The sequence below is a fragment of the Drosophila nasuta genome, chromosome 3 (genome assembly GCF_023558535.2).
Source record: "Drosophila nasuta strain 15112-1781.00 chromosome 3, ASM2355853v1, whole genome shotgun sequence".
NCBI classification, from domain to species: domain Eukaryota; kingdom Metazoa; phylum Arthropoda; class Insecta; order Diptera; family Drosophilidae; genus Drosophila; species Drosophila nasuta.
Genome location: NC_083457.1, coordinates 4,789,746 through 4,811,584, shown reverse-complemented (window position 1 = coordinate 4,811,584; position 21,839 = coordinate 4,789,746). Strand labels below are relative to the sequence as shown.

At 40.6% G+C, this 21,839-nt stretch overlaps 2 protein-coding genes across 7 annotated transcripts; both read left to right on the top strand.

Annotated features, from left to right (window-relative positions):
- The first annotated feature begins 2,379 nt into the window (after positions 1–2,379).
- On the top strand, positions 2,380–5,637 carry LOC132794148 (phosphoenolpyruvate carboxykinase [GTP]). Its single transcript, XM_060804411.1, has 2 exons — positions 2,380–2,683; positions 3,392–5,637. The coding sequence occupies exons 1-2, from the start codon at positions 2,652–2,654 to the stop codon at positions 5,301–5,303; spliced, it is 1,944 nt and encodes a 647-aa protein (XP_060660394.1). The 5' UTR covers positions 2,380–2,651; the 3' UTR covers positions 5,304–5,637.
- Positions 5,638–7,926: 2,289 nt separating this feature from the next.
- On the top strand, positions 7,927–21,224 carry LOC132791277 (uncharacterized). Of its 6 annotated transcripts, none has more exons than XM_060800138.1 (7): positions 7,927–8,042; positions 13,891–14,147; positions 15,664–16,880; positions 18,284–18,685; positions 18,837–19,127; positions 19,455–19,555; positions 19,915–21,224. In XM_060800138.1, exons 2-7 carry the CDS (start codon positions 13,954–13,956, stop codon positions 20,068–20,070), a joined length of 2,361 nt encoding a protein of 786 aa, XP_060656121.1. In that variant the 5' UTR covers positions 7,927–8,042; positions 13,891–13,953; the 3' UTR covers positions 20,071–21,224. The 6 variants fall into 6 exon arrangements, with proteins under 6 accessions (XP_060656121.1, XP_060656120.1, XP_060656118.1 ...); XM_060800137.1 differs by having other exon boundaries at positions 7,927–8,049; positions 13,888–14,147; XM_060800135.1 differs by having other exon boundaries at positions 7,927–8,267.
- Positions 21,225–21,839: the final 615 nt, after the last annotated feature.

The window sequence follows — 21,839 nt, the reverse complement described above, 5'->3', positions numbered from 1 at the left end:
CTTATCAATAGCCAGCAAGTTTATGAGTCGGAGGCCCGACCACAATTCGAATATTGGCGTAAACAAGCATATAAATCCATAATCGCGCTAACCTCTCCTGCACTGTTGCCAATTATCAAGATCGCAGCGAAAACAAGCAAATAAAATGGGTGTCAAAATACCACAACCAAAAAAAAATTTCGGGGGCAGAAAGTGCTATAGTATATACTAGTATAAAGAACGAGCCTCGACGAACATTGATCTTGAAAAATTGAAACAGGCCTCCGTTGCTGGGCGTTGCCAAGGTCTGATTATCGGAGTGGTGTGATTCGACATGCACCAAAATACCAGATACAATAGAATGAACATTGATAAGATCAAAATTGCGACTAATGAAAAGGGTTTCAGATCCGGTTCAAATTCAACTGCATGTGAAAAATTGAACTCAATTTGGAATTTTGTGCAATTCAATTTAATTGATAATTAACAACTATAGTATTCGGGGAACTATTAATAAAGTCTAGAAACTACACATAATACTGAAAATAATTAGATCCGGCTCAATGCAAGCTTCAGTTCTAAAATCAGCGCTCAGCTCTATATTTAGAAGGTATTTTCCACTAGGAAGGGGCTTGGTTGAGCACCTGATTAGGCGCATTGACAAATCGATGTAATAAATATAGAGCTATAACTCTATATTATACGAGTATATAGACACAATATGCATGTTGATTTTTCCATATTGATTCGCCAATCGATTGACGTAAATTCAGAAAAATAGAGTCAAGTCATCAGTCGCCCGTTTGAAGGGGGAATTGCGGGATATATAGTATATAGTATTGAGCCATGACGGACGAGGGCAGATCGGGGGGTGTGTGAACGGAAGCACAAGCAGGCAGACAGTAATAATGATGCTGCTGCTGCTGCTGCTGCTGTTGATGATGATGATGATGATGATCAGGCTTATCAAGCTGAACTAGAAAAACAAGTCCATGGTTTAAAAATAAACACACAAAAAAATTTCAGCGAATTTTTAAGAGGCGCGTGGAGACAGGCTGATAAAAAGCGAAACCTTTAACTTAAACAGCAATGCAGTGGGAAAGATGAAGAGTTCGCCAGGGAATAAGGTGGATAAACTATCCGATATAGTTCTAAAGTCTAGAGTTCAGTTGTGGGAACCTTCATTTCTCCTTCCACTGGCAAAGAACACATGATCGAAAGTCATTTGGCTATTATTGGGTACAACATGTCACATGAATAATGCCAGCCAGCAACGTGTGTTGCTCTGGCCATTCATGGCCTCCAAAGGCTTTTGGCTGATGGCCATGGCCAACATTATAGCGCCAGAAGAACATCGAGCGCTGAGAACTGCGAAGAAAGAGAGCTGGCCAGATCATCAAAATTTCCGTCACCAGTTCTATGCTTATAGAAATACTTTGCAAAAAAAAGAAAGTGAGATTCTTTTTTGGCAACGTGTCAACAAATCGTATGCCATGTGATGGTGCCACATGGGCGTAGGTGGGCGCGTGTTCATGCCTTGGGAATGGGTGAGGAGCTGTTTATCCACATATAGTAGGCTTTTTAAATAGCTTTTAAAAACAAATGCATAATTAGTGTTAAGAGAAATTTAATAAAGGATATTTTTAAAACTCTTTCTTGCACTACATTCTAAGTAAGCTTCAGCTTAGGATGAGTCAAACCTTCGAAATAGCGAGTGACTACTGTATTCGTCATTTGTTTATCAATCAGTGCGTGGGTGTGGCAATAAAGTGAGATTCGAGTTACGTGTATCTAGCGTACTATTTGAATACGACTTTGTGAGAAAACTATTTGCCAATTGAGTGGTATTTACGCACGCCAATTGCCCGATATCGCATATTAACATAAATAAACAAAATAATTAAATTAGCAGTCAGCGAAAAATATCAACAAGTCGCTTCAAATCTTATCAATGCGCACGATGCTTATCAAAAAATAACAAAAAACGGCATCGAAATCGAAACGTAATGAAAACAGAAAACAAAAATAAATGCTGAAACTTGCCACAGTAGCGACAACAACAATAACAACATCTACTATTTTACTACGCGCTTCTTTTGCTGTTGCCATGCAGCGGACAATCCCCCTTCTCGATGCCACCTCATCCATACACTTGCTCTGTGAAAAACCAAAACAATCGGCGAGCCTCCCAACGACGGGCCAATCAGCGTGCCCGAAGTTTGACCCGACGCCTCAAACGAGCGCACGCCGTCACAATTTGCCGAGCGATTAGCCGAACGTTGAGCCGATCGTCGCACGAACTTGTTCTAGTCGGATCGGGCAGGCGCCAGTGCTGGCATTGCGGGAGCGTATAAAAGGCAGCCGCGGTGAACAGTTGGCATCAGTTACTCGTGGACTGAGTAAATGGAAAGATCAAGTGAAACATTTAATTTCAGTGATCTGAAAATCAAATTGATATTTGACAAAAAACTCTGGCGAAACATATGAAAGCAAAACAACACCAATAAAAGAAAAAGCAAATACAAACAAAATAAATCAAATTGTGATAATTGATAATTGTGATATTAACAAATTTTAAAATTTGCCAATAAAAAAGCAAAAATAAACACAAAAATTTGTGCGCCATATTCCAAAGTCTTATAAAGAAAATAAACTAAAACTAAACTAACAAAATGCCTGAGCTCATTGAACAAAGCAAAATTATGTAAGTACGAGTTGCAAGCTAAGAAGAAAGAAAGAAAAATAACCATACCAGACATACACTAGAGGCATAGCGAAGTCTCTAGAGAAGTCTCTCATAATATACTATGCATGTTCATGAAACGACACAAATGTATTTTTACGCAAATATTTCAAAGCATTGCAACTGCATTTTTCAATGCTATTTGTGTGCTGAAAAAATGTGTATTTCCTTGAATGCTTGTTCCAAATTATTAAAGCGCAAAACATTGAATGAAATTCTTTTAATTTCAATATGTTTATGATATAAACATAAATTCCCCAGAAATACACTGACTAATCATAACGATTGTTTAATTTAACTCATCTGATTCACAAAAAAATCAGAATTACTTGAATTGCTATTTTAAATTTTCTAGAGCAAAAAACATACATTTTTATAAATATGTACTTGCAATTTCTTAAGTTCCTATAGCAACAAATTGAATGAATTTTTTATATTTTAAATAGAAATGTATTTCTTAAACTTCCATGATCAATCATAATGACTTTTCAAATTAACACAGCTGATTCACTGAGTTGATTATTCAGCTGCGAAAAAAATACATTTGCGAACATATTTAACAGTCTGACACACTGACTGACTTTTCATCGATCACCCCGTCTCTGACCCACTTACTTTTTAAACAACTCTCGCTCATCCACCTCTCTTCTTTTCTCTGCCTCTCTTCAGCTCCGCCAATGGCTGCGGTCTTCCCCAACTGCACAAGCAGCGCCAGGACAATTGTGGCCTCTACAGCCACATCCGTGGCATCCCCACTTCCTATGGCGATGTCAACTCCTTGACAGCTGGCGTGCGCAGCTTCGTCGAAGAGGCGATTGCCCTGTGCCAGCCCGATCAGGTGCACATCTGCGATGGCAGCGAGCAGGAGAACAAGATGCTAATCAAGACTCTGCTTGAGGAAGGTACCATTGTGGCCTTGCCCAAGTACGAGAACTGCTGGTTGGCTCGCACCAATCCCGCTGATGTGGCGCGTGTCGAGTCCAAGACCTTCATCTGCACCGAGGAGCGCGAGGAGACTATTCCCACGCCCAAGGATGGTGTGAAGGGCGCTTTGGGCAACTGGATTTCACCCATCGACATGGAGGCTGCCATCCAGCAACGCTTCCCCGGCTGCATGAAGGGACGCACCATGTATGTGGTGCCCTTCAGCATGGGACCCGTTGGCTCGCCCCTCTCCAAGATTGGCATCGAAGTCACCGACTCCGCCTATGTTGTCGCCTCCATGCGCATCATGACCCGCATGGGAGCCTCTGTGCTCCAGCAGCTGGCCAAGAAAGAGGAGTTCGTGCGTGCCCTGCACTCTGTGGGCACCCCCGCCAATGGCCAAGTGGAGCAGCCATCGTGGCCCTGCGATCCCGAGCGTACCATCATCCTGCACAAGCCCGCCGAGAACCTGATTGTCTCCTATGGCTCTGGCTATGGCGGCAACTCTTTGCTGGGCAAGAAATGCTTCGCTCTGCGCATTGGCAGCACCATTGCCAAGCGCGAGGGTTGGCTGGCCGAGCACATGCTCATTTTGGGCATCACCGATCCCAAGGGCGTCAAGAAGTACATCACCGCCGCCTTCCCCTCGGCGTGTGGCAAGACCAACTTGGCTATGTTAAACCCTTCGCTGGCCAACTACAAGGTGGAGTGTGTGGGCGATGACATCGCCTGGATGAAGTTCGATTCGCAAGGAGTTCTGCGTGCCATTAACCCAGAGAACGGCTTCTTCGGCGTTGCACCCGGCACCTCAACGGAGACTAACCCCATCGCCATGAACACTGTGTTCAAGAACACCATCTTCACCAATGTGGCATCCACATCGGACGGCGGTGTCTTCTGGGAGGGCATGGAGAGCAGCCTGGCTCCCAATGTACAAATCACCGATTGGCTGGGCAAGCCCTGGTCCAAGGACTCGGGCAAACCTGCCGCTCATCCCAACTCCCGCTTCTGCACCCCTGCCGCTCAATGCCCCATCATCGATGGCGCCTGGGAAGATCCAGCTGGTGTGCCCATCTCTGCCATGCTCTTCGGCGGACGTCGTCCAGCTGGTGTGCCTCTGATCTACGAGGCTCGTGACTGGACTCACGGTGTCTTCATTGGAGCCGCCATGCGCAGCGAAGCCACCGCAGCAGCTGAGCACAAAGGCATGGTGATCATGCACGATCCCTTCGCGATGCGTCCCTTCTTCGGTTACAACTTTGGCGACTATGTTGCTCATTGGTTGAGCATGGAGAAGCGCGGCCAGGTGCCCAAGATCTTCCATGTCAACTGGTTCCGCAAGAGCGATCAGGGCAAATTCATGTGGCCCGGATACGGCGAGAACTCTCGTGTGCTCGAGTGGATTCTGCGTCGTTGCAATGGAGAGTCTTGCTATCAGGATTCGGCCATTGGTCGCATTCCCGCTGATGGGGAGCTCAACTTGGCTGGCATGAAGGAGCAGACGGATCTGAAGCAGCTCTTCTCGCTGCCCAAGGACTTTTGGACTCAGGAGGTGAAAGATATCCGCAACTACTTCGAGTCCCAAGTGGGCGCCGATTTGCCCGCCAGCATTTATGCTGAGCTGGATAAGCTGAGCGAGCGCGTTGCCGATTTGTAAACGAATCGAAAAGCTTTCGAGCTGAGAATTTATTGCAAACATTTTACAACACAACACAATTCACAAACACACATCTTTACCCGCCCTGCAACACCTTATACCGATAGGCAACTATCCCATACCCATAAACAAAAACCAAAACTATAACCATTATAACCCCAAAAACTCCCAACTAACTACACCCCTATATACTCTATTTACCCGAAGACTATGCTAACTACACAATTCTTCACTTAGATCGTTTCTTTAGCTCTTAAGCGCAGACTTCCAAAACTATTTATTATATAAGCATTAGAATAAGTTTACATTTATATTAGGGAAAACAAAAACAAAATGAAAACAAAAGAAAAAAAAAACAAATAAAACCATAAGAATTTATTCTAAATATTACTGACTTTCTTTCTTTTCCAATTCACTTTCTATGAAATTTCTTACCTTTCAGCATTAGGATTTAGACAAAATACGGTAAAAAGGTTCAGTCGAGAAAGCTTCACAACAAGTTGTTCAGCTGTCTTTATAATGTATTTATTTTTATTAAACCAATTTGTTTTAACAGGTTCGAAATTAAGTATGATTTATTTAAAAGAACTGTTTTGAGATTATTTTCTTTCCTGTTTTTTAACCATGACTGGAGTAGCCTAAATGCTTTAATTCTAAAACGAACTGAGAGAAACCTTGAATTTGTTCAAATTACAAAAGTCTATCCGCAATTCTCTAAAGTTCAAAATTCTTTTTTGAATAACATTGAAATTAATAGAAAATGTTTAAAAAAATGAGCAATATTAACATCAGATGTATTGTTATACTTTTACTCAAACTTACTTCGCCATTTTTCAAGCAGTGATCATATTTCCAAATTCGTTATACTCAATTAAGCTTGAGTGTTCAATCAAGTGATGTGATCAGTCAATATATTTCGACTTATTTTCAAATCGAAATAAAATGAATAACAAGCGTAGTTTTTAAGCTAGATTCGATTTATGGTACTAACTACTGAATAAATGATTCAAATTAGATAAAAACTATTTACTTTTGTACTCTATGGTATATTTTGAATTCCAAAGTATATCGATATACAAATTAAAGCTTTCGATGTATTCTCGAAGTATTTGTATACAAATTCGGTAAATTTTATTTAATACCTTATTGTTTTGTTGTTATTGAAAATTGTTAGCGGGTATCTAAAAGTCGAGTAAACACGACTGTAGCTTTCTTACTTGTTTTGGTCAGTTTTTTTTACTTTTTGTTGAAACACGATAGAAGCATCTAATACTCACATAACCATATAAATTCTTAAGCGATAATAATCGATACGGGATCGCTACCTCAGAGACTATAAAATATAGAGCTACTTTTTTGACACATACATTTAATTAGCTGCAAAAGTTGACTTCGCGAATCGGAATAACAATAACAATCTTACTGGTAAAGTGTTAATTAGATTGTGGTTTACAAAGAATATTCATGCATGAACACGAAGTGATCTTAAAAATCCCGCAGTAATATACCAAAAAAATATAAACATGTGAGGTAAAAAATTAAACACAAAATGCTTACTACTTAAGGGTTGGCATTTTACGAAATATACATCTGTTCTCTAAGAAACTTTATTTAGTGTAATTTCATTGTTTCAACACTCCGTCTGAGCCGCATTGAATTAACACGGAGACGTTGTGTCAACAGCACATTCATAAAATATTATGTATTATTTAAAAAAAAAATCAAATAAACTTGGTAGTTACTAAATGAGAAATTTAGTATGGCGTAAGCCAGATGCATCTGACTTTCAAACACATTACGAAATTTTACGCCTCTGTTATTTATTATGTATTATTTAATGTATTATTTAAAAAAATTTCAAATAAACTTGGTAGTTACTAAATGAGTAATTTAGTATGGAGTAAGTCAATTGCATCTGCCTTTCAAACACATTACGAAATTTTACGCCTCTGTTATTTATTTTGTATTATTTAATGTATTATTCAAAAAAATTTAAAATAAACTTGGTAGTTACTAAATGAGAAATTTAGTATGGAGTAAGTCAATTGCATCTGCCTTTCAAACACATTACGAAATTTTACGCCTCTGCTATTTAGTGGGTTTCTCACAGTTGGACTGCTCAAATGCAGTTATCTTTGATTCCTGTGTTATTTCCATTATACAAATTGATTTTATGATTGAAATTTAAAAAAATTTGTGTACGCACAAAGGAGGAAGAAGTATGCACTAAAGAGAAGTAGCCGGTCATTAGCTGAATACAAATATGTACGGTGTAGAAAACCAATCTGCACTTCGGTGGGATAACAAAAAGCTAATGTAACAATTTTGATTTGACTTAGATTAAAGCTTATTTAGGTTTTGAAATATGTATACCAAGAATATTATCTAAAAAAATAAATAAAAGAAGCAACAGTTGCATGTATGTTGGCGGTATATTGAAGACGAACAATTGAGTTTGAAAAGTGCCCCAAAGAGATACATGACTTCCAAGCTGGAAGTGCTTTTTTCGGTTAGGCTAGAGCTTTTGGCTGCGGTGTCGAAGTCGTCGTCGTCGTCGTCGGCATCGACGATGGCGAGGTTCGTTCGTCACACACACAAAATGCAGCCAAGCTGGCGAGCCGAGACACAGTTCAGCTCGAGCTACGGACGCGAACTGTCGTTGATTATCGTGTGCGGCATTTTGCAGCACTTGCAACGCGCGGATTCAAGCGGAAACGGAAGTGCAGCGAGAGGCAAACGGTTAACTGTACAAACTGTTGCTTGGTGTTCTTAGTTTATAGTACCAATTGCTCTTCTTGTGCACGAAGGAGACGCAGCGAGAGTGCGGGAGTGCGAGTCGGAGTGGGACTGGGAGTGGGAGTGGGACGGAGAGAGCAAGAGTGTGTTGTAACGCAATTAAGACAATTAGAAAAGTTAATTTCGGAAATTACAAACAAGCGCAATTTGCAAAAACAACCCAGAATGGTAAACATAAAATATGATTTCCTCCTAAGTTGAGACTAAGTATAAGTCTGTGTGTATATATGCGTGTGTGTGTGTGGGAGTGGAAGTGTAGTGTGTATGTGTGTGTTGTCTGCTGCTAAGCTGCGATTTGACATGTTGATTTATGCGCTGCTCTTTCTACGCTCAAACTTCTCACTTACGAGAGACTGCGTCTGTCTCCGTGTGAGTGTGTCTATGTATGCCTGTGCGTGTGTCAGTGTGAGTGTGTGTGTGTGTGTGTCGGTTGCTGGGATTACGCGTGTCCCTGTTAGCACTTGTTGCGCGTCGTTCGCCGCACAGGACACTCGCTTAATTGCTAATCCTCGCGCCCAACTTTCTCAGCCAGACGCGTCTAATTACGCCCAACCTGGGCCACAATTGTGCTCCATCGTGACACCCACACACACACACACACACTCTGTGGACTGCAGAGATTGCCCCCAGCACCCACAAATGACGCATTTAAAACTAAATTGTTGGGCCCGCTTCTCAGTTCGCCTCAGCTAGTCACTTAATATGCCATCAACATGAGATTTGCACAAATGGCGCACGCCAAGAATTATGTGTTGCAATAAAATCGATGGGCTGCGCGGGGTCAGGGATCGGGGGTCGGTGGTTGGTGCCAAGTGGCTGCCCAGAATCTAATAACTAAGTTGCGAACGTGACTTTTAGCCTAGAATTCTAATTCGCCATTGCCATTTCTGTTTTCGTTCTTGTTGTCGTTGTCGTTGACCAGCAAGAAAACTCAGCCCCCATTTTGCCCCACTAAGTAGGCTACACTTTCTTGACGTCCCTTGTATATTGTTTGATCCTAAGTGTTTTATGGACTTTTCTTGTTTATGCTGCACACACACACACACATACAGACAGCAACATCAACATCAACACACACTCAGCAGCAGCAGCAACATATTCATTTTTCACCACAAACGCTAATTCTGGGAGCCAAGTGCTGGCCGGTCAGAACTCAGCCGATATCCAAAGAGTAAGCACTAAGCACTAAGAGGTGCGGTGGTTGCTCAGAAAATATTTATGTTTACTTATGTATACAGACACGTAGAGACGTATACGTTATGTGGGCGTTAAATATGTGCTTAACGGGTGCGGGCATGTAATTAAGCAAAGTTTACTTAAAAGGGTTGAGCCACTCACTCCCTCTCTCTGCCTTGGACAAGACGAAACAAGTCGTTCACTGGTTAGAGGTTTACCCATAAGCTAATAGCTCTTGGCACTGCACTCGGGTTCATTACGCTTGCTGATGATGATGGCGATGACGTTGTTATTAGAGAGCTCTCACAAGGCAAGGCTAGGAGTAGCAGACAGTTTTGGCCACAGGTCAGAGACATTTGAACTTTTCGATGACTATTCCAAACAGCGTATATTTTTCCAAGTAACTCTCACAAATTACTCAGTCGCCAATCCTTTGCCTTCGTTATGCTATTTACATCCCTCTGCTATGTTTTTATACCCGCTACCCATAGGGTATTACAATTTTGTGCCTCCAGGAATTGTATTTAATATATATACATATATTGAAAATTGTGATACATACAATATGATTCCTGCAAATTTGGTTGCGATCAGATAAAATTTGGAGAAGATATTTTAGAAGTAGTTTTTTATGCGGAAAAACTCCTACTCCATGTCTTAGTTGCAAACTGGTATATTTTGAATGGTACTATATAAAACTATTAAAAGCCCAGCCTTTGGTATATTTCATTATAAATTTATTTTTATATATTTTAAGAATAATACCGCAATATTTTGCTGTTAATCAAAATGAGTATCGGTTATTTCACAGTTGAGAACACTAGACTAAAGCTTTCTTACTTGTTTATTCACAAATCCCCTCAAAATCAAATCAGTTTTCGGCCTCAGGTTATCTTTCCGCAAATGTTATGCATAACTTTGAAATACAATAAAAACAAATGCATAAGTTATTCATTTTTCATTATTGAATTCCATCACCTGTGTGAAGTTGTTTAGGAGAATAGAAAAAGAGAAATATATTGAGTCTGCTGCCTTATCAAATATGCAGCAATTATATTGACCCTGAAGTTAGCTTTGTTCCTGTTACCTGCTTAAGAGTGAGTCGCATACGTTTATGTAAAATTCTTACAAATTCCATGTGTTGAAACACAATAGCATAGCTCACTGCGTTCCTATGGCGTAGGCTCTGATATCCCTGTCATGCATAGACAATTCTTGTAATGCCAACACACAAACTGATTCGTTTGCGACGACAGACAGAGATAAATAGACAAAGATGCCATGAGATAAGAGTGAAAGGGCGAATAAGATTGGAGCTGACATTTTTGTGTCTCTGTTGTTTTTGCTTTTGCTGTTCTCGGTGTCCACAGATTTTTCGCATAACCAAAACTGTTGTCCAATGTTATCAGCACTGGAAAGTTACACGGAATTGTGAACTGTTTTTTCTATTCAACATTTGTATGATTATTCTATCCATGCTTCCAATCCAGCTTACTCCCCCACACACAATCGCCCACTGTCCATGTGTCTCGCCATCTGTCTGTCTGTCCGTCTGCCTGTCTGTCCATCTGAATGATTGGTTGTGGTGGCAACAGGCCAGGTTACGTGATTCCCAGGCACACTGAAGCGTAGTTTAATTAATTGAGTGCAATGCTCGACTATAATATACTCTGTAATTAACTCTGGAAAGTCATTAAAGCTAATATCGTTGTAGTAAAGTAATTGGGAAAGATTTTAGGGAATTCTTCAGTAATGACACTTTGATTTGCATAAATGAACTCTCAGCTTCAACATAAGTTAACTTCATTCTTTAAAAAAATTCATAATATTTAAGAACTTACTCTAAAATGCCAAGTTAAATTTCATTTAAATTTAATACTTTGCTTTACTTATTGATTTTGTGAAGCAAGCACGTTTTTCAGCTAAAGGTAAATGTCATAAATACATATTCTTGGAAATAGGTAAAGCCATCAGCAAGTTTTATCTCTGCTAATTACTTCCGCACAACTGAATAGAATTTACAGTATACTTTTGAACTTTGAATGTGCCACCAGTTGCAGTTATTGTCACAGCCAAGTAAAGCCCCAAAGGACAGCCCGTTTAGGGAGTATATAGAAGTAAGAATACAATCATATATACCCGAGTAGACGGTAAGTTTTCGCCCTCAGTTGGCTGCTTCCATATTATTTGCTTTACAATATGAGCACGTATCCACGCAGCCACGCTTTTGTATCTGCTCAGAGCGAAGGTGAGTGGGTGACTGGCTATTTGTATACGCTGCACACACAATACAATAGATAACTAAACGCGTGGGGTGATGAGGTGGGGACAGGAGAGCAAGCTATGGCAACAGTTGAGACTCGGGGAAAATGAGCTCCGCAGGAGCTGGACAATAAAAGGAAGACACTAGATTTGCTCATGTAAGTGCTGGACAATTTTATAGCAGTGTCGCTGCCGCTTTTGCTGTTGCTGTCGTTGCACGTTGCAGGAGTATAACTATATGTTCTTTTTATAGTAGGAACAAGCATAAAACTGTAGTACAAATAGTTAAAGAGCGCCCTTATGCAACAATCAAATCAGCAAGAGAAATGCCAATGAAAATCGAAATCAGTTGACAGCTCGAATTGAACTTTGTTCTGCTGTTAAAGCTCAATTGCTTAGACGTTTGAACTGCCAACAAATGATGCAAGTACTACTTGCCACAGCCAGACACCTGAGTTCGCATATCACGTAAATGAAATCAACTTAACTAAATTCGTCTTATGAATGAGTTTACAGAAGCTGAGAAAAAGGTTTTTTGTATTTTATAAATTTAGCATTTACGAGAAGAAATAAAGTTAATATTGTAAAGCTAAAATAATAAATGTAATGTGTGTTTAAAATGAGAGGGTGATGTGGTAATCACTAATCGAATGTTAGCTTAATCTGATTTGAATTTTTCTGGAACTTGCAATTTTGCTTTTAGTTAAATATCTGAATTCTAAATTTTGTTTTTCATTGGATTTTTATACCCGCTACCCATAGGGTAGAGGGTATCTGTGTGTCTGTCCGTCTGTCCGTATGAACACCAAGATCTCAGAGACTACAAGAGATAGAGCTATAATTTTTTTTCGATAGCATTTGCTATGTTTGCACGCAGATCAAGTTTGTTTCAAATTTTTGCCATGCCCACTTCCGCCCCCGCAAATCAAAAAAATCGAATAACAAGTGTAATTTTAAAGCTAGAGCTACGAATTTGTGGAAGTTATTAAAGAAATACTTTTGTATGGGCAAAAACGCCTACTTACATACTAGGGGTCTAATTTGCTTTGGCTGATAATCTGGTATATTGAGCCGTCTATGGTATATTTTGAATGCGGTACTATATCGATATACCACATATTTGGTATATTTTTAGTATTTTTGCAGTATATTCGGTATATTTTGTGAATAATACCGCAAAATATATTGCTTTTATTCAAAATGGGTAGCGGGTATCTCACAGTCGAGTACACTCGACTGTAGCTTTCTTACTTGTTTTCATTCAGATTTTTATTCCCGCTATTAATGAATAACGTCTGTCGATGGAACAATTATCATTTTGTCCCAAGATTACAAAAATATTCGATTTGTAATATTAGTAAAGATTATTTGAACTGAATTTCGTATTCAATCACAAAAGTTTAAGGACATATATTGGAAGGCATGAAAGCATGTTACCTCGGTGTTACATGCGTAATAAGGATACCAAATTAAATTAAATGATTGATGGAGTTAATCATGTGAAAGTAGAAGTAGGATAATTTGTTTGAGATTACAAATTTAGTTAACTTGATTCAACATTCAACAAGTTAGCGTCTCTAATTGTCTGTCGAACCTCACTCAGTGGCATTGTCGGCTGAACCTAGATTAGGACAAGAATCTTTAAACTGCTGACAAACTACTTTGCTGTCAATACAAGTCGTCCTCTGCGTGTGAGTTTGCGTGTGTCTGGCAGTTCGGTAAGCCATCTAAAGACAAACATCAAGTTTTTGCCCGCACACACACAGCGGGGAATCAATGGCAGCCGAGGCAGCTTGTTGCATGCAACGTGCGACAAAAGACAACATTTGAAAGCTGCAACAAAATGCTTTAAGAGCTTAACCTCACAGTTGAGTGGACAGCCGCAAAGGGGGTGGGGAGGCGGAGTTAAGGTGGGGGTTTCAACCACAGCCACTTGTGCTGTCAACTTTGAGGGAGCCACAACGCAAAATTTCATAAGCAATTTGCTGACACACGCTCACACACAAAAACACACACATCGAGACACACGCACAACAAATTTGCTAAGCCCGTGAGCCATTTAGGCGGAATTGTGGTGGCCACAAGGGGTGTGGGAAAGAGGGGGCAGGGGAGGAGAAGGGAATGATGGCTTGGTCGAGGCCGCGGCCGTGGTCTTTATGTGTTTTGCGTTTTGCGTTTTATTGTAGTTTTCATTATTTTATTAAATAAAGATAAAACCATAAATTATGTTTGCTCGCTGCGGACTTTTAGGCAAATGTGTTTATGTGTGAGTGTGTGTTTGGGTGCATGTGTGTGTTTGTGTTGAGTAATGGCCCGTAATATTTACACATGAGTTGCGACCAACTTTCAGCAGCATCAGCAACAGCAACAGCAGCAGCACCGAGAGGACTAAACGCCAGTCGAGCAATTGGATAAAATGGCTCAACAGCAGCACAGCTGGGATGGCGGCGAGTCATCAGCTGGTGGCGCAGGCGGAGGAGGTGGCTATGGTGGGCATGGTCATGGGCATCAACAATCCCATGGGCATGCACATGGTGGCGGACACAAGACGCCAGCACGTGCGGCGAGCAATCCTTTGCCCTACAAAGGCGCCACGCCCAAGTCGCCCAGGTGAGTAAACACAAATAAAATTCCAAATACGAGATTGAGTTGGTCTTCCACACACAGAAAAAAATAATACAATATTGTAAAATAAACACGTTAAATTAAGCTTGAAAAAGTCTCAATATCAGTATAATCCAAGATTGACTTAATTTAAGTTCGCAAATATTTGATTGTTTTAATCCCGAAATGCTTTACCCATAGGGTAAAAAGGTATTATACTTTGGTGGTAGGTACTTTGTACCTCCAAGAAATGTATGTACAAGGCATAATGAGGCATCTCTGACCCTATAAAGTATTATATAAGTATATATTCTTGATCAGCGTCAACAAATGAGACTTTATTGATATGTCTGTCTGTCCGTCCGTCCGTATGTACACACTGTATCAATATATCTAAAATACCCTATGGTATATTTTTATACCCGCTACCCATAGGGTAGAAGGGTATTATAACTTTGTGCCAGCAGGAAATGTATGTAACAGGTAGAAGGAGGCATCTCCGACCCTATAAAGTATATATATTCTTGATCAGCGTCAACAGCCGAGATGATCTAGCCATGTCCGTCTGTCCGTCTGTGTGTCTGTGTGTCTGTCCGTCCGTCCGTATGAACACCTAGATCTCAGAGACTATAAGAGATAGAGCTATAATTTTTTTTCGACAGCATTTCTTATGTTTGCACGCAGATCAAGTTTGTTTCAAATTTTTGCCACGCCCACTTCCGCCCCCGTAAATCAAAAAAATCGAATAACAAGCTAGAATTGCGAATTTTGGTATATACAATAATAACTATAGTATTTATGATTCCTGAAAATTTGGTTGCGATCAGATAAAAATTGTCGTTATTAAAGTTATTAAATAAATACTTTTGTATGGGCAAAAACGCCTACTTACTAGGGGTCTAATTTGCTTTGGCCGACAATCTGGTATATTGTGCCGTCTATGGTATATTTTGAATGCGGTACTATATCGATATACCAAATATACCATTTGGTATATTTTTTAGTATTTTTAGTATATTTGGTATATTTTTCTATAATAATACCCCAAAATATACTTTTAGTATTTTTGTAGTATAATTGGTATGTTTTGAGAATAATACCACAAAATATATTGCTTTTATTCAAAATGGGTAGCGGGTATCTCACAGTCGAGCACACTCGACTGTAGCTTTCTTACTTGTTAGTATTGCTTTTATTGGAAATGAGTCTACGACATTCGATTAAAGCATTCTCAATTGTTAAAATTATGGAAATGCTATATACGAAATCTCAATTCAACCGATCACTTTGAACTCAGGACCTTAAGCAACTTTAAGAATGATTAGGGATAGCTCTACTAACAGGGATAAAATGGAAAAAAAGATGAGTAGATTAGGAAAGGAAGGTTCATGACTAAATTTTAGGAATTCCTGGTCTTTTTAATCGTCAAACAGGATTCATTTAACAAATTTAAACAGGATTCAGGCTTAAGTAGAATCGAAATTGCTTTGCATTTTCAAATACTGTTTTTCTCTCTGTGCAGGAGCTATCATCCAGCGCCGCCCTCGGTTTATGCCACGTCCACACAGTCCGCCTATGGCTATGGCAGCTATGAGCCTCCGCGCAGTCCCAAGATTACCACGACCTTTGCCAACGACAGCTGCGATGAGGTGAGCAGCTCGACACCATCGTCCTACTACCAAACGCCCACATCGGGCTCGGCCTCGGGATCCATGGACGACTCCTCGTCGCTGATGAGCGGACATGGCGTGCGCAGTCCCAAATCCCCGTGTAAATTTGTCTTTGATGCCGTCAGTCCGGGTCCCGGCATGGATCAGGCAGCGCTGGGCCGCAAGTTTGAGTACTACGAACCCATCTCGCCGGATGATGGCTCGCTCTACTACGAGCCACCGAGTTCGCCTCGTCGCCAGGGCTCCAAGAAGCTGATGCGTTCAAAGCAGCCACTTGAAACGTTGCCACAGTTGACCACAACAGGTGTGGGAGGACAACGCGGGGGGAGTGGCAAGCGACGTCGCGACGAGTGGGAGCTGCCGGTGATAACCAAGATTGAGGCACGTTGCCTCAATGCTGCCGCAGCAGCAACATCCACAGCAACAACTGGAGCAACAGCAGCATCTTCTGCGGGTGGCTACAGCAGTGGAGGAGGAGCTGGAAGTGCTTCCACTGGCAGCTACTATGGGCTGAAACGCGACTCGTGTATTACGGAGTGCACTCAGCTTTCAATGGAATCGGGTGAGATGACACAGCACACAAACAGCACGCTGGTGACCACGACAACCACCAGCTTCAGCTACACGGATACCGATGCTGGCCATGTCACCATGTCGGATGAACCGCATTCGCATCGTCAGCGACGACATGCCATCAACATTACCTCCAATCCTGGCTACCAAGTGCTCCACAGCTCGCACTCCACCTTAGATCGAACCTGCTCGGACAGTGTTGTCTCGCTGCGCTATCGGAAGTCCACCAGCGATCTCACCAAGGACTCGGAGCACGAGCTCAGCGGCTGCAAGCCAGCCAAGCCCAAGCGTGATCCGGTCGAGTACAAGCCTCGACGTCGTGGCAGCTCCAAGGGTGGACTTGCCTATCTGGCCAGTCGTCGCAGCTCACGCGAGTCCATGAAGAGCGCCTGCTCCAACACATCCATCTTCTCCAACGATGACATCGGTCCGCTAGCCTTCCAGAGCTCCAATCGCGGGCGACAGCGACGCACCTCCAATTTTCTCGAGTTGCCAGGTAAGTAAATATTTACTCTTCGGTGATCATCTCTGAGACTTTCGCAAATATACAATAGGTACAATAGGTAGACTCTTTAAAATCTTTAAGAAATTGCTATTTGTTAACTACATTATAATTCGGTCCGCCAAAAATGTTGAAGAACTGCAAAGATTGAGCATAGTTTCATATTTTTATCAATCTATTATTCCTTTATACAATATATTGCAAAATATGTAACTCATATTTTAATGAATCTAATCTTTGGGTCATCGAAAATCACCAATCTTAATCATAAAAAAATATTAAAATATGATTGAATGAGTATAAGTCTAGATTCCGTAAAGATAATTGAATGTGTATCACATATCAACATATTTTTATACCCGCTACCCATAGGGTAGAAGGGTATTATAACTTTGTGCCGGCAGGAAATGTATGTAACAGGTAGAAGGAGGCATCTCCGACCCTATAAAGTATATATATTCTTGATCAGGGTCAACAGCCAAGACGATATAGCCATGTCCGTCTGTCCGTCTGTCCGTATGAACACCTAGATCTCAGAGACTATAAGAGATAGAGCTATAATCGACAGTATTTGTTATGTTTGCACGCAGATCAAGTTTGTTTAAAATTTTTGCCGCGCCCCCTCCCGCCTCCGCAAATCAAAAAAATCGAATACCAAGCTTAATTTTAAAGCTAGAATTTTTGTGTAAACAATAATAACTATAGTATTTAGAAGGTATTAAAGAAATACTTTTGTTTTGGCAAAAACGTTTACTTACTGTGGGTCTGAGTTGCTTTATCCGACAATCTGGTATGCCGTCAATGGTATATTTTGAATGTGGTTCTACATCGATGTACCAAATATACCATTTGGTATATTTTTAGTATTTTTGTAGTATTTTTGGTATATTTTAAAAATAATACCGCAATATTTTGCTTTTATTCGAAATGGGTAGCGGGTATTTCACAGTCGAGCACACTCGACTGTAGCTTTCTAACTTGCTTTCTATTTATTTTATTTTTGGGTTAAGTCCTGTTTAAATTAGGATATTGCAGCTTAACCTAATTATATATTAATAATTGTCAGTATGTTACTGACTATTATAACATAACATAGTGGGAGACTAGGACTAGATTTACATCTTATTAAAAAAATATTACATATTTACATCACACACTCAATATAGAGACAGATTAGAATATAAACCAAGAATCATGCAAAAGCAAAGTTTGTCCTATATTTTATCCGAATGACACTAAATTCTAACTCGAGTTATTAATTGATAGACATTATTCACTTAAATCAGCTTTAAAGCTTTAGAACTTAATTTTAAAGAGTTATAATAAAAGTGATGAAGTGTATATTACACATTCAAGTTGATGTTAATCACTCAAAAATTTGTGTAATTTCTCAATAGTTCCCGATCACATTCGACCGCGCGTCTGCTCGTTGCCAGAACGTCCATATAATCCACGGGCCAGCGATGATCTGTATCGACTGCGCCACTTTTCGATAAGCAAGGGCAACGTGGTCAACTGTGGTGACTCGATCATCTCGCGCAGATCGCGCAGCAACACCAGTGTGAACTCAACCAACAGTCGGGCCAGCGAGAGGTCTCCCTTTGAGGGCAGCTGTTGTGGCGCCGGCTATGCCAATGTGGACTCTCTGCCGGCCTCGCCCGATGAATCGGAGAATTTGGAGCCACCGCCGCCGGCACGATATCGGGTCGTAATGCTGGGCGATGCTGGTGTGGGAAAGACGGCGCTGGTGAATCAGTTTATGACATCGGAGTACATGCACACCTACGATGCGAGTCTAGGTAAGTTGACTGTCCGAAGGGAGGTGGAGTCGGATAGCAGTCGGACAGTGAGTAGTTTGTGCTACCCCAAGTTTTTTTGATGTGGAACCTATGCCAATCCCCATTGCCGCTGGTTTCCGCTTATGTCTATAGAGTTTAATTCTGATCTGAGTTTTAGACGATGAGTTCGGCGAGAAGACGGTGAGCGTTCTGCTGGACGACGAGGAGTCCGACATGGTATTCATCGATCATCCCAGCGTCGAGATGAGTGTGGAGAACTCGCTTTCGACGTACGAGCCTCATGGTTGCGTTGTTGTCTTCTCCGTTGTCGACAAGGGCTCATTTCGCATTGCCGAGGAGATTATCAATTATTTGTGGCAGGAGAATTATACCAAGGACAAGGCAGTCATATTGGTTGGCAACAAAGCGGATTTGGCTCGGGCACGGCTTATCACATCGCAAGGTAGGCAATCAAGATGGCTTTTCAGTTAGTGATGAGCTCGTGTCGCCGAGTGACACGACTCCGTTTGAGTCGTGCTCACGTTCTCATTACCTGTTTCCCTGCAACTAGAGATGTGCGAGTGTTTCCGTGACACGGCGTTGCTCTAGTCTCGTGCTCACGCGCTCATCTCTAGCTGCAAAAGAAAAGCCTATGAAATCCAGGACTTAATTATGATGGCTTGATTTCATTGCCGTTTCATCCCCATTTCCCATTCGCCATTCGCCACTCGCATTTCCAATCTCATTTCATATTTCACTCTTCATTTCTGCTCTCCTTCCACCCACACAGAGGGCAAAACGTTGGCCGCCTCACGCGATGCCAAATTTATTGAGACGTCCAGCGGCATACAGCACAATGTCGATGAACTGCTCGTCGGCATATTGAAGCAGGTAAGCAAGGCTCTTAGAGTAGTAGGTTACGCTTCAGTTACTTCCCCCCACCCACCAGAACACATTGAGGCTTTGCGGTTATTTAGGTTTAGGTGCGAAATACACGCAACTCACTGATGCATGCGAAAATTGTGCAGGAAATAACTTAAATGGATTTGCGGTTACTCGTTGGCTGTCGGTCGCTGTATGTGTGTGTGTGTGTGTCTGTGTGGTAAGCACCAGTTTTCTGGCCTTGTCAGACCCAAAAGCTCACTAATTAATGAAAATTGTGACAAAGTCCGGATATTTAATATACCTCCCATTTAATGGCGATTCAATTTCAAATGGGGGTGTTGAACAAATATTTTCGTGTTTTGCAGATGCGCCTCAAGGAGAAACGCGAAAAGAAATCTACCTCGAAGATGAAAACCTCACGCACCCACATATCCCTACATCTGGCAAAGGAAATTCTACAGAAAATTTGCCTTAGCGACATTTCCAAATCCAAAAGCTGTGAAAATCTTCACGTGCTTTAAGAGAATCGAGCAATTCATGCAGCAAATCAGAGCTAAACCAAAAATACAAGAAAAACGAAAATGAAATAAAATTATTTTGCTAGTATTTTAAAGAGACCGCAATTTACATAAATACATAGCCCAATATTATCTACCATATAGACGTACTCGTAAATACCTAAGTTATATAGCCAATGCTCAGCTTGCTAAAACTGTTTTTGATGTTCTCTTTTTAAAGCATTTTTACGAGTATTATAAAGTCGACGAATTATTATGAACGTTGCAAATATGTTACAGCCAATTTGTGTACAACATATGTATGTCATACTATATGCAGCAAAATATATGTAAATCTATATGTATGTGGGTACAGATGAGATGAGTGTGTGTGAGTGTACATAAAGAAAGGTTATTAAACTCTGACACAAAAAAAGAACCTAATAAAAATGTTGCTGAAATTTGCAAATAGTATTTAGCATTGACATGCCAAAAGTCTCGTTGGCCTGACTTGGGTAGGTTAAAAAAAATATCAAAATCGCAGACTTTTCTTGATAAAAAATTAAAGCCAAAGTTCAAAAATGCATATCTAAAAAGTAAGGAATCTATAGTCGGGATACCCGCTACCCATTATTAATAAATGCAAATTCGGCGTTACAGTTAAAGTATACCAAATAGTTATATACCAAAAACAACTAAAATATGTGGATAGACAGGTGGTATTATTGTAAAAATATACCAAATGAAAATACGGGAAAAATACTACAATATACCAAAAGTTGTATGTGTACAGGCCGTCAAGCGGACATACACTCTTCGTGCAAAACATAGCTTAAATGATATTCAATTAATATACTGAAAAAATACTAAGACATACCAAAAGCTCTATCTCCTACCAAATTATTATACTGAAATACTACTAAGATATACCAAAAGCTCCTTCCTAGCATTTGGTATATCTTAGTATTCAGTACAATAATATGTTATATTCCCTTCTTCCTTCTTCTTCCTGTCACTTACATTTCCTGTCGCAGCTATAATATCCTAGCTAATTGGTAACTGGGATAAAAAGGATAGACGGAATAGCCTGCAGTGACTGCGCCTGCAACGTTGACCGCACCTCGAACGAACAGTCAAAGAAAACAAAGCAGCAAATCAAGATATGGTAGAACAAGTCATTAGCTCGTAGACGAGTATAAATGACTAGTGTCAGGCCTCCGACTCGCGATTGTTTCTTTTGTTTATGGCGGATGTTTTGATTGGGTTTCTTAGTTAAACCCAGACGGCAATCGAACAGAGACCGAACGGGACGATAAGTCGGGGCAAGTGTCTGGCCTTGATGTTGGCACCGCACCTACTTTTAAAGGCAGACCTCGTTGATAAGCGAGACGCGTGTCTGACTGTGACTTGGTATTGGGCGTGGCACACACACAAGCACACGCATACTCACTCACATAATCACAAAAAAATGCCCACATATGTATGTGCTCGTAGTTAAAAGAAATTAAGCAAAAATTAAACAAATATATTTCTATGTGTTCCATGCGATTTTTAATATGCTGTCAATTTTTTTCTAAGCGTGAACTCAAGAATAGCCCACAGAAATATTGTAGAGAACTATTTTATTAAGAATATAATGTTTATAAATGTGTTTTAAGAGTTTACACACATACAAATAACATACATATATACATATATAGTGGATATACATATATTATAAATGCATATTTATGAAAGAGCTCCTTTGAGTACTTCGAAACAAGCAAAACAAAAAAAATCTCTTCCAAATCGTA

What these genes read in the sequence shown, in the direction of transcription:
- LOC132791277 (XM_060800138.1), top strand. Translation starts at nt 13,954, where the DNA reads ATGGCTCAACAGCAGCACAGCTGGGATGGCGGCGAGTCATCAGCTGGT. An exon ending in CACCTACGATGCGAGTCTAG is followed by an intron (nt 18,686 to 18,836) that starts GTAAGTTGACTG and finishes TTCTGATCTGAG; the next exon opens with TTTTAGACGATGAGTTCGGC. An exon ending in TCGTCGGCATATTGAAGCAG is followed by an intron (nt 19,556 to 19,914) that starts GTAAGCAAGGCT and finishes CGTGTTTTGCAG; the next exon opens with ATGCGCCTCAAGGAGAAACG.
- LOC132794148 (XM_060804411.1), top strand. Translation starts at nt 2,652, where the DNA reads ATGCCTGAGCTCATTGAACAAAGCAAAATTAT. An exon ending in ATTGAACAAAGCAAAATTAT is followed by an intron (nt 2,684 to 3,391) that starts GTAAGTACGAGT and finishes GCCTCTCTTCAG; the next exon opens with CTCCGCCAATGGCTGCGGTC.